The following is a 16,469-nucleotide window of genomic DNA, read 5'->3' as shown; positions in this document are numbered from 1 at the left end:
CACCAGACGTGTTTTACTACTAAGCTCTTTAATTACTAATAAATTTACGAACTTGCTACAGATGCCCATATTCATGAGTTTCAAACATTTGTCATTAGTCTACATATTTTTGATAGTAAGAAAGAAATGCTATGATTGATATCTTTCTCCTTTGACATCTCAGACAGTGATTTATTACTAGGTCATAATTTATCTGGAATTCCTGGTAGAATGTCTAGGAAAAGACCTTAAGAATTAATTCCCCTCTTTCCATAAAAATAATTTGTGCATGAAACTGAATTGATATTAAAAATTTCTTCGAAATTTATAATATATAAATTAACTCTATTTCTACTTGAAACTCTTATTTTATATAGAGTATGATATTAAAAACAACTTTGAAATTAACAAATCAAATCGGTAAGAATATGAAAAGTAGACATAATCCATAATTTAAAAATGAAATGTTGGAAAAAAAGTATACAAAAGGTTTTTAAGAGCTCTATGTAAGAGAAGAGTAGTGAAATTAAAAGATAATTAATTATTTAAAGTTTTTAAATAAATGTAAGCATATTTTGTGTTTTCTAAAATATGTAGATCTAATTTTACCCAAAACTCGGGCAAAATCATATATTATTTGATTAAAATCTTTTTATTACTGCCACAATTTAGGGAGTAGAAAGTTTTAGACTCCAGACTTCATATTCAGGAAACGATTTATTTCCTTACATCCAGATTTAAAAGGCGATTTAAAATTCTGTCAGCATCTAAAACTTCCCCGCATCCATCCTCTTATCATAGAATTTTCAACATCTTCAGGCATCCTCTATTCATAAATTTATTTTTGTGGGTAAAATATAGAACCTCGTGTATATCATAAAGCTTTTTATCACTTGACCTCCATATTACCATTTTACCCCTAAAATCACATTAAGTCACTTGTAAAATAAATAAATATCCATAACTTATTCGTTTGAAAAAATTCAAAAAGAGCTGAACTACTATAATTAAAATATACATTGCATTAATGCATTTAAGAGATTAATATTTAAATATTGTTTTAAATAAAGCAAAAATGCAAAAATGACATTTGCTACTAATTTAGTACCTACTCTATAAAATTTTATGAGCTGAATCGTATTTCGTAAAAGTCCATAAAGAATTTCGAAAAATAAATACTAAAAACATATTTCCATAATTCTAAATTATAGGGATTTCACTATAACTAGTCGGCAAAATCTATTCATATATCAAGATAATAAAATATTTACTAATAATGATATCCATCATTTTTTTAAAGAAAAAAATTGAGAAAACTTTCAACTTTTTTATTTAAAAAAAGACGTAATAAATAACGGAAGAAACATTTTTTGCAGCATTTCAAAAAACTCAAGAGCATCAGAAAAATTCAACCAATATTTACTTATAAAATTTATTTAAAAATTTTTATATTTCTTGAAAATTATTTTTAAGAATCTTTTCGTAAAACTTTTTTTTCTTAAATGAAGCTTTGTTTTGTTTATTTTTGGAAAGTCAGTATTTAACTTATGAGAAGTTTTTTTGCTATCACTAAGATTTTTTTATTTATTTAAATAGAGTTAGAGATTGTATAATTTCTTATATATTTACAGATAAAACGTGGTTTTAAGTATTTCAGTTTCAAAAGAAGTAGGCAAGAAATGGAATTGATAATCATGTAAAAAATGCAACCGACGTTTGTTAATACTGTCAGAAATAGTTTTTTTTATCCTAGAAACTCAAACATTTTTTAACATTACTAAGCAATTTCCTTATGCAAATAAAATTTTCTTAATATTCATAATTGCAATCTGAACTTATTTAATGGTTTTTCTAACAAAGTTAAGCAAAATATTATATGTAAAGAATGTAAAAGATACTCTCGATGATATTTTTATTTTTCTGAAATTTCATAGCATGGAAAGGAAATACTAATCTATTTATTAATATGAAAATTATAATCTATATACCTCTTATTTGAAAATATCTCTTGTTTGTCGTTTTGTTGAGCAGTTCCTCACTTATGATTGCCTAAAAAAATAACTGAAAATTTAAATTTTCACTTTTATCTAAACTGTAATAAAACTTAATTTAAATTTTACAGGTATAAAACCTCTTTCGTTATTTTCTATTCATTATTATTATTTTCGTTTATTATTTTCGTTTATTCTGGTAGAATGCAGTTTTATAAAATTAGTTTGCGACTTTTAAAACTAATATTATCATCAATTAGATAAATCCTTAACATTTTATTGAATTGCTTTTCATATCATTAAATCTTAGGACTATTTTAGAATGCATCTTCTTAAAATGTTACTTTGAATAATTTTTTTTTATTTTTATATAATATTGCATCATATTAAAGATGGTGAAAAAATTTTAAAGAAAATTGTATGCGAAACAATTTATTAGAAATAACATTTTAAACACGAAACATCACTTTTCTATAACTTTTAAGGAAAGTCAATATAAATATTTTTTCGGCACTTGGATTGAAACAGTCCTTCAAAGAAGAAAAAATGGAAAATTGAAGATAGGAAACGAAAATCGAATTTCTTATCTTTAAACATTCATAAAAATATTTCCCATTTATGGATAACAAAAACGCCCCGTGTGGGGGATATTTTTCTAAAATTCGCGGAATGTAGGGAAAAATCATGAAAAAATACCGATTCTAGGGAAAAGAAATAAATGATGCATCAACAAAAAACGTCAAATATTGATGACTGCAACAAAAAAATCCTGCATCAAATAGGAAAAAATCTCCCAAAAGGGAGACATTAACATTTTATTCAGTTCTCTTCCGTGACACTTCACAGCCGAAGGGAAAATTGAAGGGAAAAAATTGATAAATATTTTTAAATTTGAAAACTGGAATAGTAGGATTCATAAATTGTTTAGATGCATCCTATTTAAACTAGTTGTTTTTCTTGAGAAGATATTTTTTGTTAGATAATAGATATGCAAATCTTCTACATCTATTAATAATACGATTATACTTTTCTTTACTACTGAAAATTTCAGATGATGTGTGGGACTAAAAATAGATTATTCGTTTTGTAGAATTAAATTATTTTTCTCATCAAACTAAGATTTTGTTACAGCTGTTTTATTGAAAAATGCTTTTTCTAGAAATTAAATTCTAAATTTAAATACGCGTGGGTAATCAATCTTATCTGGTAACTGAAATGAATACCTTTTTTAAAAAATAAATAAACATTGTTAAGCGTCATTAAAAATTATTAAGCACCATTTTATTTTTTAGCTCAAGTAAATTTTCAAAAATATTAAAAAATTTGAATTGGGAGACTTTCTAATTTAAATATCTTATATAATAAGTAATATGTAGAGATTTTAAAGAACACAAATTGTTAAGAGAGAGCTAGTAGTTTTTCTATTTTGTTTGCAATTTAATATGAATTCAACTTTTGAAAAATAATTTTTTCAAAATATCAGAATTTTAAGTTTATCTATATGATAAAATTATTTAGATCTATAAAGTTTGTCAATAAGAAGTAAAGACATTCTCTGTAAAATAAAAAAATAAAAAATATGCTGTTCATATTTTCTCTTTTTGTTCATTGCAAAATTTAAATTATTTTCTGAAAGTTGTCCAATTCAAAAGAAACTGAATTCAAAATTCAAAAGCAGATTTTAATGTTCTTACAGATATATTACCTTGACGATATCAGGAAATAAAAATACACAGCACAAACTATTACGTTTTTATTTTTAGTATCATTAATCTATGTACAGTTTCAATATTATTATGACATTATTACCCATACAGCTCCAACAAAAAATAGCAATTTATGTTTCGAAGCAATTTTTAGTTTTTTTTTCGAACAATTTTCGAAACAATTTTTAGTTTATCATTGTTATGGTATAATCTTGGAAATATAGCATTCTGAAACAACACAAAGCATTTTAAAAATGAAATATTGAAATATTTTACTTAAGTGGTAAATGTCGTTTTCTGAAAATCATTAATAACTTAAAATTTTCGTTACTGTGTAAAAAATTCCGTTATTTCGTCTAACAGAATGCGATAGCGCCTCTGATTTTTTAGACAAATTAGATTCAAATACAAACTAAGCAGAAAACCATTCATCATTGTGATACAAAAGTATCCATTTATCAACAAAATATGAGATAACGTTATTTCAGCCGAATCCAAATTCTGCCACTGTTTTTTCACCCAGTTTTCATTTCTTAAATTCTGATGTATAACTTTGCCTTTTTAATAATAGACTGAATATTTTACAATGCTCACGAGGCATTTAAAAAACGCAGATTAAAGTGCCAAATTCCTTCTAGTAGTTTAGTTTTTTTCTTCCTTGTCTCAATTTATTTATTTTGAGACGCAATGGCTCAGCGGCACTGAATTGTCGTTATGAAGAACTGGAGTTCGATACATTGTGACTGCTTGTAGGTCGGCCCAGTTTCAGGTCGACTGGTACCAGCTTACCGGGGACGTAAAGGAGGCCTGTGCACAGCGTTAAGCACATGGCCACATTCATACCATTGGTCGTAAAATTGTAGAGTATTAATCTCTATGATCCCCCTGTCCCACAATGAGCTGCTGCTAGAATGTTTTATTTATTTATTCGTATTATTTAATAAAATATAATAACAATTCTAATATTTCTAATGTTAAATCAGATTTAATTATTTAAATCTAAAACAATACATAAATTTAGTTTTTCATACATTTTTGCAAAGGGCATCTGAATATTGAAAAACAGAATAAAATAAAATATTGAAAGTGTCTTCAAATACTCCCTGAAGTTTATTGTTGAATCAAATAAATCACTAACCATTGTTATTGCAAGCTTTAAGTCAAACAAAAGCGAACTATTCTCCGCCCCTCTCGCTTAGCTTCCAACTCTTCGAGTGTAAGGAATATAGAAGCAAATATATAGTTCTGCCTAAAGAAAATATTTTTCTTATCTCAAACACAAGGGAGGTGGCAGCAAAACTAACGAAATTTAAAAAGAGTTCCACATCGGAATATTGATGCTTTCCGCAGACGATCTGTCAAGTAGGCCTGCATTGGCCGAAATATGGCGTTCCAACGAGCCATATCGTCTGCTTTGGAATTCGTTCCAAACAGCGGGAAAGAATATTTCTTTGTAAGAATTTTTCATCTTTCTTTCATCGACGTATCGATAGAAAGAATAAATGGCTAAAATGCATTTTCCCATTTCTCCTTACCTATATAAAAAATTGTTCTAAATGTACCAGGCAAATCTCAGAAAAGTGCGTGATTCCAGATAGCGGTAACGTTGTAATTCATTTTATTTTCTGACATCTCACGTGCAATTTTAGGTGAAGTTTATTTCAGAGAAGCGAATTCGGCTTTTCAGCTTAGGATTCTCTATTAAAGTTGCAGAGCAGTATTAAATTGTTTCGGTAGTTCATGAAAAAATAAAATAACGAAAAACTACTTTGTTCTCATTAATGTTCCTTTTTTGTTACTTTTATTCATAGTTCATTTTTTATTTAAAGAAAATGTTACACAAATTAGATATTGTTTGTTAAAAAAATAAATATTAAATTGTTCTCCTTACTTTGAGAGTAATGCTCTAATGCTAATCAGCTTATAAACTTATGATGTTATTTTCTTCTCGTTAAATATAAATAAGCTCAAGGAGAAATGTATTCTTTTAATGTCTAATTTTGACCACACATGGAGGAAAACATTGATTAAAATTACTGTACAGTATGGTAATAACATTTCTGGCAAAACAAAAAACCACAATTCTTATAATGAAGCGGAAATTTACGGTATTTAAACCATTCCTTTTCTTCTTTTTTTTAAATTTTTCCACTCATATAGTAGCATTTTGCCAGGAATTTTGGTTTTCAAAATTATAGTTCTTATTACATCATATTTAGCAAAAAATAACAACTGATAAAGCAAATTTAACGGAATAAATAATTTGTATGCCACATTCTAAGGTATCATTATAAAATTACTAAATTTTACCACATTATTATATTTATATTCACCAAATTTTAGCATATTTATATTTCCCAAGTTTTACCATATTTATATTCATCAAATTTTAAAACACATTATAAAACCATATTTTATTGTTAATTTTACCAAAATCACTACGAAAGCGCTCTTCAGGTTTCTCAGACAGCCAGAAACATGGCAAGTTTTGCCACATTTTGATAGTTTTGACCTAGACTTGTTTTCTTAGTGCAGATAATATTATAAGTGAACATGGTAACTATAACATTTATAACATACGCTTATATATTTATAACAATACGTAACTAACGCATTTTTAACATTTTTAAGGTTTGCAATGTAAAAATTAAAATTTTGCAAAATAAAAAACGCTTTTTATCCACATGCAGAAAGTTTAGTCCTTACCTACAATTAGTAAGAAGTTCCTCTTACACTTTAAGAAATAATAACATTTCAAAATCATTTCAAATACTATATGTGTAGAATCAGTGGGGAAATTTCCTTCTATTTAGTTCTAGCAGTTTCCAGGGACCAAATTTATGCCTTTTTGAAAATGCGTCACTTCACTACTCCTGATTCTATAAACAACGTTGGACGGCTGACCCAATTCTGAGTTTACAATTATCAATGTTCAACTCCTTTGCCTTTTAACTTTGAACCCAATCCAGGAAGACATGGGCACTCCAGCATCAAATATTGGGAAATATTTTCCATCGTGGAGGACTTTTCGACGGAACTAACCAGCGTTTGCATTAAGGAAAGGAAAATCTCCCACGGTTAGACTGACGGCAAGGGAACTCCAACTCATAACCCATCTACTGCTAAAAGTAGCACTGTGATCTGTGCGAGCCGGGTGCGAAATCTCTGGGATTGGAACCCGGATCACGTCATTGGGAGGCAAGTGCTCTATCCCCTGAGCCACTACAGTTCATTACTCCTGATTGATATATCTGAATTAAGGGATATATAGATTATTCAAGCAAAAAGATGTTCACTTTTTATATGAATTCAGTATAAAATAAATTCGACTTTGCAAGAAACTGTAAAAAAAAATCAGAACATTTCCACCTCTATGTTAGATATACATACTCTGAATTAAGCGTGTATTACTAAGTAAATTTTTTTTTAATTAATCAAATATTTCCTGGTATATGTACATAATCTTACAATGAAGGACACATTTTCATTTTTTGAAATTTGCTCAATTTTTTTAAGAAATACTTATTTATAACTTTAGGACATGCGATTTCAATAAGGTTTTATCAATAAGGACTTATCAATAAGGTTTTAAAGCTTTAAGAGGCTTAAAGAACCGCTAATAAACTTATAAAATATATTTTTCATATTAATGTTAGCCAGTTTGACTTCGATTAAGATTCAAAAAATTATCTAAAAATTTAGAATACCAAGCTTTTCTAAAAAAAAAATTAAAACATTTTACAAAACTAAGTATTATGAAAACTAAATAAAAGCTTATTAAAGAAAAACATTTGAAACATTGAAAAGTTTAATTGAAATTAAAAAATACCCTTTGCTACTTGTTACTTAAATCATTTTCAATCATAATCAGGAAAATCGTCGAAAAAATAATTTAGTTTAACACTGATAGAACGGATGATCGAATATGAAAGCAAAATGCTTCTTTTTTTTTTAACTCTTTCCAAAAAAAAGTAAAAGTTTGTTATAAAACTGTCAGTTTGTTTGGAAAAAGAAATATTTTCTTCACTATAAGTAATGTTTACTTCAACAGAAATAAGCTAAAGCCTAGAAAGCTGAAAATAAATTGAAAGTTTTTGGAGTGTTTTGTAATGCTATTGAAACATCTACGGAGGTTTTCGTTTTATTAATCTTCATGATCAACAATTCAGGTTTTCACTTTATAGCGAAAAATATAATTTTTAAACTTACAGGTATATATCGGAATTCTGCTATGTAAGCTATACTTGCTTTATACTCTCTTAAGAGATAATGGATAAGATCGCTTTCATCAATTTATTACACTGTTTTTAATCCGCGGCAAGAATAATTTTAGTGAATGTAAAAAAGTTTAATTAGAATAAATTTATTTGAACATACTTCGTTGTTAATAATTAATGCATCATTTACCTTATGTTCTGCATGTCCATGGATAAAAGTCATCCATTTATCTACTATTTACAAAATAGTAGATAATACAAACATGTTATAGTATTCGACTGGGTGCGACAGTTTCTTTTTGAAAATAGCCTTATTTAAAATTTTAATTAAATGTTTGGTAACAAGGGACCAAAAATTTTTAATCTAATGTAAACCTTGAAAATTTGTGAAATATTTTTATCAATATAAGGGCAAATTTAAGCATAAAAACTATAAATTTTTATGTCACGCTAACATCTCTAGAAGAAATTGTAATGCATAAATATTGACAAAACAACTTTAGATAAATTATATGATTATCTGTGTTTGGAACTAAAGTCTTTGAAATATTTCGACTATGCTATGAGATAGAACTAAATATATTGTTCAATATTGAGTTTTTGAAAAGAAATTCCAAATTAACATTCTTGGTTAAAGTATGATAAAAATAATAAATTTCCTCTTAGGCCTAAGCTAAACATAGCTACCAATATACAAAGTCAAACATACATAGCCCAGTGCAAAACATAGCTAACATTACAAAAAATCTATTAACAAAGTTTCAAAAAATTCAAAAATAAACTTTTTTTTTGTAATGTGCGTTAACGTGAAGAGATTTTTAAAAATCAACCTTTTTTAAAAAAAAATCATTTGAATTTCTATGCTGTTTTATTTGTCGGCATGTAAAGAATCAAGTAATTTCGATTCTAAAGATTGGAGAACCAAAATTTAAAGAGATATAGCTGATGCTTTACCAAGCATCAGCTGGGACAACACACACATTCTCTAAACCGCTTTTGAGGTGACAGTGTTGATTTGGAATGAAAAGTTGATGTTCAAACAAATGACATTTTATAAAATTTATCAAAATCATCTGCAGTAGTTAGTTTTAATAAAAAATTCCGTAATTCTGTAATTCCAGTTCATAGTAGAATAGGAAGAAAAAGAAAACTTGTATTTTGTTGCTTTTGGTTGGGCAAAAATAATTCTTCATAATACAAGAAGTTTGGTGATTTAATTACATGACATTTCATAAAAATTCATCAAAATTAACTCCATGAGCAAATATTTATGAAACTTTCATATTATAAGTTAAAAGAAAAGCATAATTTAGAGATATTTTAGAATGTATGTTTAAATTTTCGAATTCAAGAAAACGTTTGCTGACTATCTAATAATTAACTAGTTAGTAATTATCAAAATATTTAGAAAAATAAAATATTCAAAATGCTTGATAAATTTTAGAGTTAGTCTCAATTTAAGAAAAAGGTACTATTAAATAATTTAAAAAATTAAATACACAGAAATATGCAAAAACATTTGAAATACTAATGTATTCAAAAACAAGTTCAAACTATATTATTATTTCGAAAGTAAAAATAACATTTTTTAGACTTAAAAAATGTTTTATCTTTAATACTTAGTTCTGAATCACTGCAAAATAATATTTAAAAAAGTTCCTCTTATCTCTGCGAACTTGTTCTCTTTCTATTCTAACGATCGATGGTGGCCATTATGGCAAAAGTTCAGAATGCCGGCGGTGAAACAAGTTGTCCGTTGCAGACAGTTAACGAAGTTCGTTATTCCGTAAAAGAATTGGAATTATTGAATTCTTTTGCAACTTCTCTCCTTTCATCTACGAAAGCTCAAGGTAAGAACAGTAATTTTTGGCTCTCGTGGATTTATTTCAACCCAATAAGCAATGTGGCAATTTTCCGTGTAACGAGAAAATTATGCTAATGATGATTTTTTTTCATAACTTTAAGGAACATGTTTGACAGAAAACTAGTATCCTTGTTATAAATTGATTCGATTTTAGATGCATCGCAATTTTTTCTTGCTTAGAAGGTATTATTTTTCACTCTCGTTAAGATCTTGAAACACTTGATTGCATAGTCTAAATTAAATGAAAAATGTAAATATATCTGCGCAATATGATTAGGCTGTAGTTTTTTTTTCCCCTGCAATCGATGTAATTTATTAGATTTAGATATATTGTGTTAACATAGTCTTTATACTTTTTAAACATATTTAAACAATTTTAAATGTAAACATAATTAATTCTAAATGCATTTTGTTAAAACTTTTTTTTAATGTTGTGAAAACCGAAATATTCTGTGCTAAAAATGATAAGGTCTTTTTATAAAGTATGATTTTTATTTCATTTCAATTTTTACGTCTGTGGACTGGCATATGATCGTTCTACCAACATTTCCTTGAAGACTGACGGGCTGCGCGCTGGTTACCATAAACGAGAACCAGATCCCTTAATAGCCATAATGTTGTGACATTTTTCGTTATATCCCCCACTACGCTGTTTAATAGCCAGAACGTAATGACATCTTTCTTGTTTTTCACCCACTGCACAGTTTATGTTTGTTTTCGTCAAAGTACTAAATTGATCGTGCAGAAGCCTTCTCTCTTCTAGAAGGTCTTGATTCTACACAACCACTATTTAGATTAGGAAGTAGATACTCCCGGTCTCTTTACTCCTCTTCCCAACCACTCAACCTTTCGTGAACGCCGCTAGAGACAATAGTTCAGAGTAGATTCTGATCAATTCTGACACAATCAATGAAATGCATAAATCAGATTGAACACTATGCCTTTACCCCGAGAAATATATTCTGAAGTAATTAAATAATTCGTGAGCATAAAAAGTATATCATGTCATACACCGAATATACATGTTATCTTTAAAGCTCGAAAGCCAATAATATGCACAATACCTAGCTAATCGGCAGATTAACTAATGTAATCAATTAAAGTTCAGAATCAAGAATTTTCCACAATTTACCTTGGTAATGTGCTCAATAACCATTCCCGTAACCTAATGTTCAAAAGCTCGTTTCGCTCAACTCATCAACTAATATGTTAAAAAAAAAATTCTATTTATAAGAGTGATTCTTTAGATATTAAGAAATAAATGACATTTTTTTAGTTTCATTGTTTGCAACAATATTTTAAACCACTTAATTCATTGTATTAAAGTTTTTAAAGTGATCGATGATTGATTGTATCAACTAATGATAACACATATATGATTGATTTTTGTAACTTGTTTTTATAGATAGCTAAAAGTAAATAAATAATATGGTAATTTAAGCATAAAGAAACGTTTCTGCTTTTTCAGTAAAGGGTCTTATTTCCACCTTAATGACTGCTTAGTAAGTAATGTTCAGATCATCTAGCAGATTAATTTGATTTATTTCGATTAGTCAAATTGGATTAATTTAATTTGGTTGATTATTTGTAATTTGAAAAATGAAACACTATTTTAGCATTTCAAAGAATCACCCTAGTTTGTCTACTCATTAGTTAAATAATCTCTGTTTTTTACACTTAATAGTAACATATATGTAAGAGAGATGCTTTCATTGGTTTAATTTAATTAATTTGCAAATTACTTAAACAATTTGAGAAATAAAACCATTTTTTTTTCAGTTTAAAGAACCACCCTAATTATTCTGCACATTAATTAATTTGTTGAAAAACTGTTTTCTGCTCTTAACGGTAACATATCAGAGAGAGAAATGTGTCATTAGTTTGATTAGATTAATTTTCAGATTGCTTAGGCAACTTGAAAAATAAAACAATTTTTTGGGACTTTTACAATTCACCCTAGTTACCTGCACATTAGTTATATAATCTACAGTTCAGCTATTTTCTGTACTTAATGGTAACATAATATATAAGAGAGAAATTCCTCATTAATTTCATTTGATTAAATTAATTTGCAATTTACTTAGCAGTTTGAGAAATTAAGCACTTTTTAGAATCTAAAAGAATCATCAAGTTAATCTACATATTTATTAGATAATCTGCGTATTAATAAGATAACTGTTTTCTACACTCAGCGGTAACATATATATGAGAGAAAGCGATTCCGTCATTAATGTGATTAGATTAATTTGCAAATTACGTAAATAATTTAAGAAAGTGGACCAATTTTTCACTTTAAAGAATCATCCTAGTTAATCTCCACATTAGTAATATAATCTGTAAAATAACTATTTTCTGTACATATATACCAGTTCTGTACAGTAACATATATATTAAAGTGAGATTTCGTCATTCAATTTAGCTAGTAGAAAGTAAATTCTTTATTTAAATCTAAATTAGCTTTAATTATTTTAAAACATTTCCATTCAAACTAAATCATTCAACATTTAAGAACATGTGAAATCTTTGCAGTGAATTAAATAAGACTTTCTAACAATCTGCATTTTTCATTTTATCTCGTTCTATAACGATTGCAAACCTTTTATATTTTGTTAGTTAATTAACTTAAATTAAATTATCGTCTCAAAAGTGTTCTAATTAAATACTGATTAGGTTCCCGGAACACCAGATGGAGAAAATTGAGATTTATCGAATCGGGCTTCTCAACTCCAATTCTCGTAATTTCATTAACGTTAAGAGAATCTACAGTCAGGAAATGCTCCCTTTTGATAGAATCCAATCTATTTTGCAGTGCCACCCAAAGTTTCCGTGCCTAAAGGTCAGCTAGCCATTCGTAAGGGAGAATCAGCGAGGTTAGTTTGTGACGTCATCGGCGATGGTCCAATCAATGTCAAGTGGGTCAAGAAACAAACTGTCATCGAAATTCATCCCGGCTCCAGGTATGTATTCAATGTTATTGCCATCGATTCTGTGCCTTACAGAGCCAGTCTCAAATCAAAACTCTCCTCCTTTTTCCAATAATAGATTTAGAAGATGTTTTCAATCAATTTAATAGGAAAAGAATGACTTAGTGATTTGTACAACTAGTTTTACAATGGTATTACAACGGAAAGTAGAAATAATTATCTTTTAGTTTGTTGTTATTTTTGAAAGAAAAAAAGAAGAACATATCTTCTGGATTCAAAAGATATTATTTTAGTCTGAAATGCTGTAACGGGAAAAACCAAGCATTTTTACAACATCTTTTTGAAGGCCGTTCAAACATTACGTAAGCACCTAACGGAGGAAGATACTAATATTTCTGCTGATAAGAAACAGCACTGCTTACGTAAGAGATCAAAATTGCTTTATTTTCAATGTTTTTTAATGCAACAAAAAAGTTACACATGGAAATTTTTCATATTGGAAACTAATTTCAAATTTGCGGGGGGACCATTCTACTATGAATTGCAAAGAGGACGAATTTTGACCACTGAAGGAAAACATATAAGATTTCAAAATAATATTCAACTCAAAATTTTATGAAATAAAAATAACAAATTTTCTTTTCTACAAAGTTAATTTTATTTTAATTTAATCCTAAAATTTTATAATTACACTAGAAGTCATATCACATAAAGAATAGCACTATTGCCGTGACTTTCTTGTCTCCTTTCTAAAAAGGAGATTAGTGACAAAGAAGAGTGAGAATCCGAAATTGCCAGAAAAAATGCTTACGTATTATTTGTATAGCCATTTGCATGTATTTTTATGGATATTCCCTTAGTAATAATAAAAAGTTCTCTAATTTATAAAAATATATTTCGGAAATAATTCAAAAGTTTTAAAAAGCAATTTCATCAATTGAAAGTTTTGAGAAAAATTTTGAACTATATCAGATTGAAATTTAATTTAAATTTTAATATGCATTATGTTAAACATTTTGGACAAGTTATCAATATTTTTCTCCATATTTTTATTACATAAAAAAGTGAGACATGATTAAATAGAAAAGAACAGCCCCAGTAATCTCAGTGCTACAGATTTTTTCATACCCTTTTTAAAATCAATCATTAACAATTCTAAACCAATTTAGCAGTATGAAAATTAATTCGATTCTGAAAAGTCTTTAAAAGTTTGATCCCTTAAAGATCATACACTTTATCATGGAAGAGCATACACTTTATTACAAAGAAGTTGAGAAACGATCGAAGATAAATTTTTTAAACACTTTTAAATTTTAAAATAACATAAAAATCATTTTTATATTTCATAAATATGCATTAAAAGCGGGACGTATTTAATGTATTTTTAATAAGATACATTAAAATCAATACAGCCAAAGTACTCATCATTAAGACAAAATTAATATTAATATAATAATCAAGAACGTATTTCATCTTGTTGACCTATATTTATTGTCACAGGCATCCTACACTATATACTATCAAGATTTTAAAATGTTTTCTCTAAACTGTTAAATATAGTCAAATGTTACTTGATTAAAATCTTCAAAAATGTACAGATTGGAAATAACATTCGACATATTTTAAGCGTTCAAAAATAAGCACCCGTTCTCTAGACTTGCCAGAAGTGAATTAGAAAACACAAAAGTGATTTGAAATATAAAACGCAAAGTTACAAACAAAAAATTTATTAATTACCAAATTTGACCTGATACCTACTCTGAATACATTGTTATATATATGATGTGATAGTTATCTACGCTTTATTTCTTCCGGAAAAAGACTGGTAGCAAAGTACTTTAGCCACCTCCTTTTTATTTATTCTAAAGAAAGAAATGCATGATGACTCTCACTCGTCAAACGAGGCAAAAATTTCTCCATCTTCTAGCGTTCACTATGTATTAAAATTAAGAGTAATATATAATTATCCTCATTTCCGAAAGGAAGGTATTTTAAGCTCGTTTTTTCCAAAAACGTGCATTGCATAAAAAATTCAATTTTTGATTTATAAGATTTCTTTAATAAAGTTTCATTTATTGTTCGAAGTTTTACTGTTTATTAATTAAAAATTCCTTCCCATAATAATCGTTCGCTGTTAGAAATCATAACAATACAAAGAAAGTGTAATATATAAATCAGTATAACTACACTTTTCGGTATTAAATAACAATTTTCGCTTTTCGAAAAAAAATTATGTAAGAAACTTCACTAAATTAATGTATAAATTCCAAATCTAAGCTAAGCGAGAAATATTAGTAAACTTATTTATAATAGTAATTGGGAAAAAAATAAATGCATTAAGATATGTTCAAAAAATAGTTCCTTCACAAAATACTTTTTACTCGATTTTAAATTTCTTATGTTAATAAGGGAGAAAAAAAAATTTCTTAAACACCATGAAAAATTTATGCAAAAATTCCCAAATCTAATTACTTCAAAAAAATTGAGGTAAATATGAATTAGCTCATATAATAATAATATTATTCATAAAAATAATTGGACGGAAAAAGAAATGCATTAAGATATGTTCAAAAAATAGTTCCTTTAGAAAATACTTCATACTCGGTTTTAGATTTCTTAAGTTAATGGGGGTAAAAACATTTCTTTTTAAACATCTTGAAAAATTTATGCAAAATTTCCCAAATCTAAGTACATCAAAAAAATGGAGGTAAATATGAATTAGCTCAAATAATAATATTATTATTTATAAGAATAATTGGAAGAAAATAGAAATGCATTAAGATATGTTCAAAAAATAGTTCCCTTTCAAAATACTTCTTATTCAGTTTTAGATTTCTTATGTAAATGAGGATAAAAGCATTTTTTTCTAAACCCCTTCAAAAACCGAAAAATATTCTTCCAAAACATCGAATTTCAAAAGCTTCTATAAAACGCGTTGGTTTTCCCTGCCTAACGAGATACAACCAAACAAAGCCGGAACAAAGAAGGAAGAAAGCCTTATACTGCCTTTAGAATAAACATTCCTTATCCTTTTTTTCTGTACTCCTTTTCTTCTGAGGATAAGGCTTCTTTTCTTCCAGATAAGATTCTTCCATCAGACGATCATGTAACATTCATAAACTCCTCCCTGAGCTTCTGTAGCTTGAAAAAGCTCTCGTAACGGAGCATTAGAGACGGGATGCTGGCCTCGGATGAAATTTCTTTTCTGCAGACGATCCCAAAAGATGGCCTGCACCGCCTGTGATAAAACCCGCGTGAATCCACTATATTGCTGTTCTGTTTTGGAAAAATGGCCATCTTCTTTTTCTATATTATGTTCAGAAGGAATCTTTTATGAGAAATATTTTGTTATGCAACTACAACTGCAGATGCTCTCTCTCCAAGAAAATGTTTATAGATTTTCTCTTTTCCTGTAATAAAGTAAAGCTAATTTGTAACAGGAAAAAATTCTTCACGAAACATTCAGCAGAGAAAAGAACATTCATGTAACATATATTTTATAAGTTTTAAATTGCATATAATTATATGCTAGATACGTAATTTGTACAGTATTTAAAATAGCAAATAAAGTATAGAGAATTTTTCATATATTTTTATAATCCTTGCCGAAAAAGCAAGATAAAAAAGTGTATACATAAGGGAAAGTAAATCAATATTTCAGCGATGGAGAAAGAATTTGCTTTTGAAATCTGCAAAATTTCTATTGAAAAAAAAAATTGTTAAAAAAGCATCAATGCTAGTTTTATTCCCTGCAGAAACTGGAAGATGCTTTTAATAATTTTCTTTCA

At 27.6% G+C, this 16,469-nt stretch overlaps 1 protein-coding gene across 2 annotated transcripts in view; it reads left to right on the top strand.

The window, feature by feature from the left end:
• The window catches only part of LOC107454944 (cell adhesion molecule Dscam1-like), a 179,637-nt gene that overhangs the window by 126,929 nt on the left and 36,239 nt on the right, over nt 1-16,469 (top strand). For both annotated transcript variants that reach the window (XM_071177420.1, XM_043040963.2), the window contains one exon: nt 12,567-12,714. In XM_071177420.1, the coding sequence (XP_071033521.1) occupies nt 12,567-12,714 (148 nt within the window). The remainder of the gene's footprint in view (nt 1-12,566; nt 12,715-16,469) is intronic.

The sequence above is a fragment of the Parasteatoda tepidariorum genome, chromosome 2, assembly GCF_043381705.1.
Source record: "Parasteatoda tepidariorum isolate YZ-2023 chromosome 2, CAS_Ptep_4.0, whole genome shotgun sequence".
In the NCBI taxonomy this organism is placed as follows: domain Eukaryota; kingdom Metazoa; phylum Arthropoda; class Arachnida; order Araneae; family Theridiidae; genus Parasteatoda; species Parasteatoda tepidariorum.
This window is presented reverse-complemented; position numbering and strand designations above follow the sequence as displayed.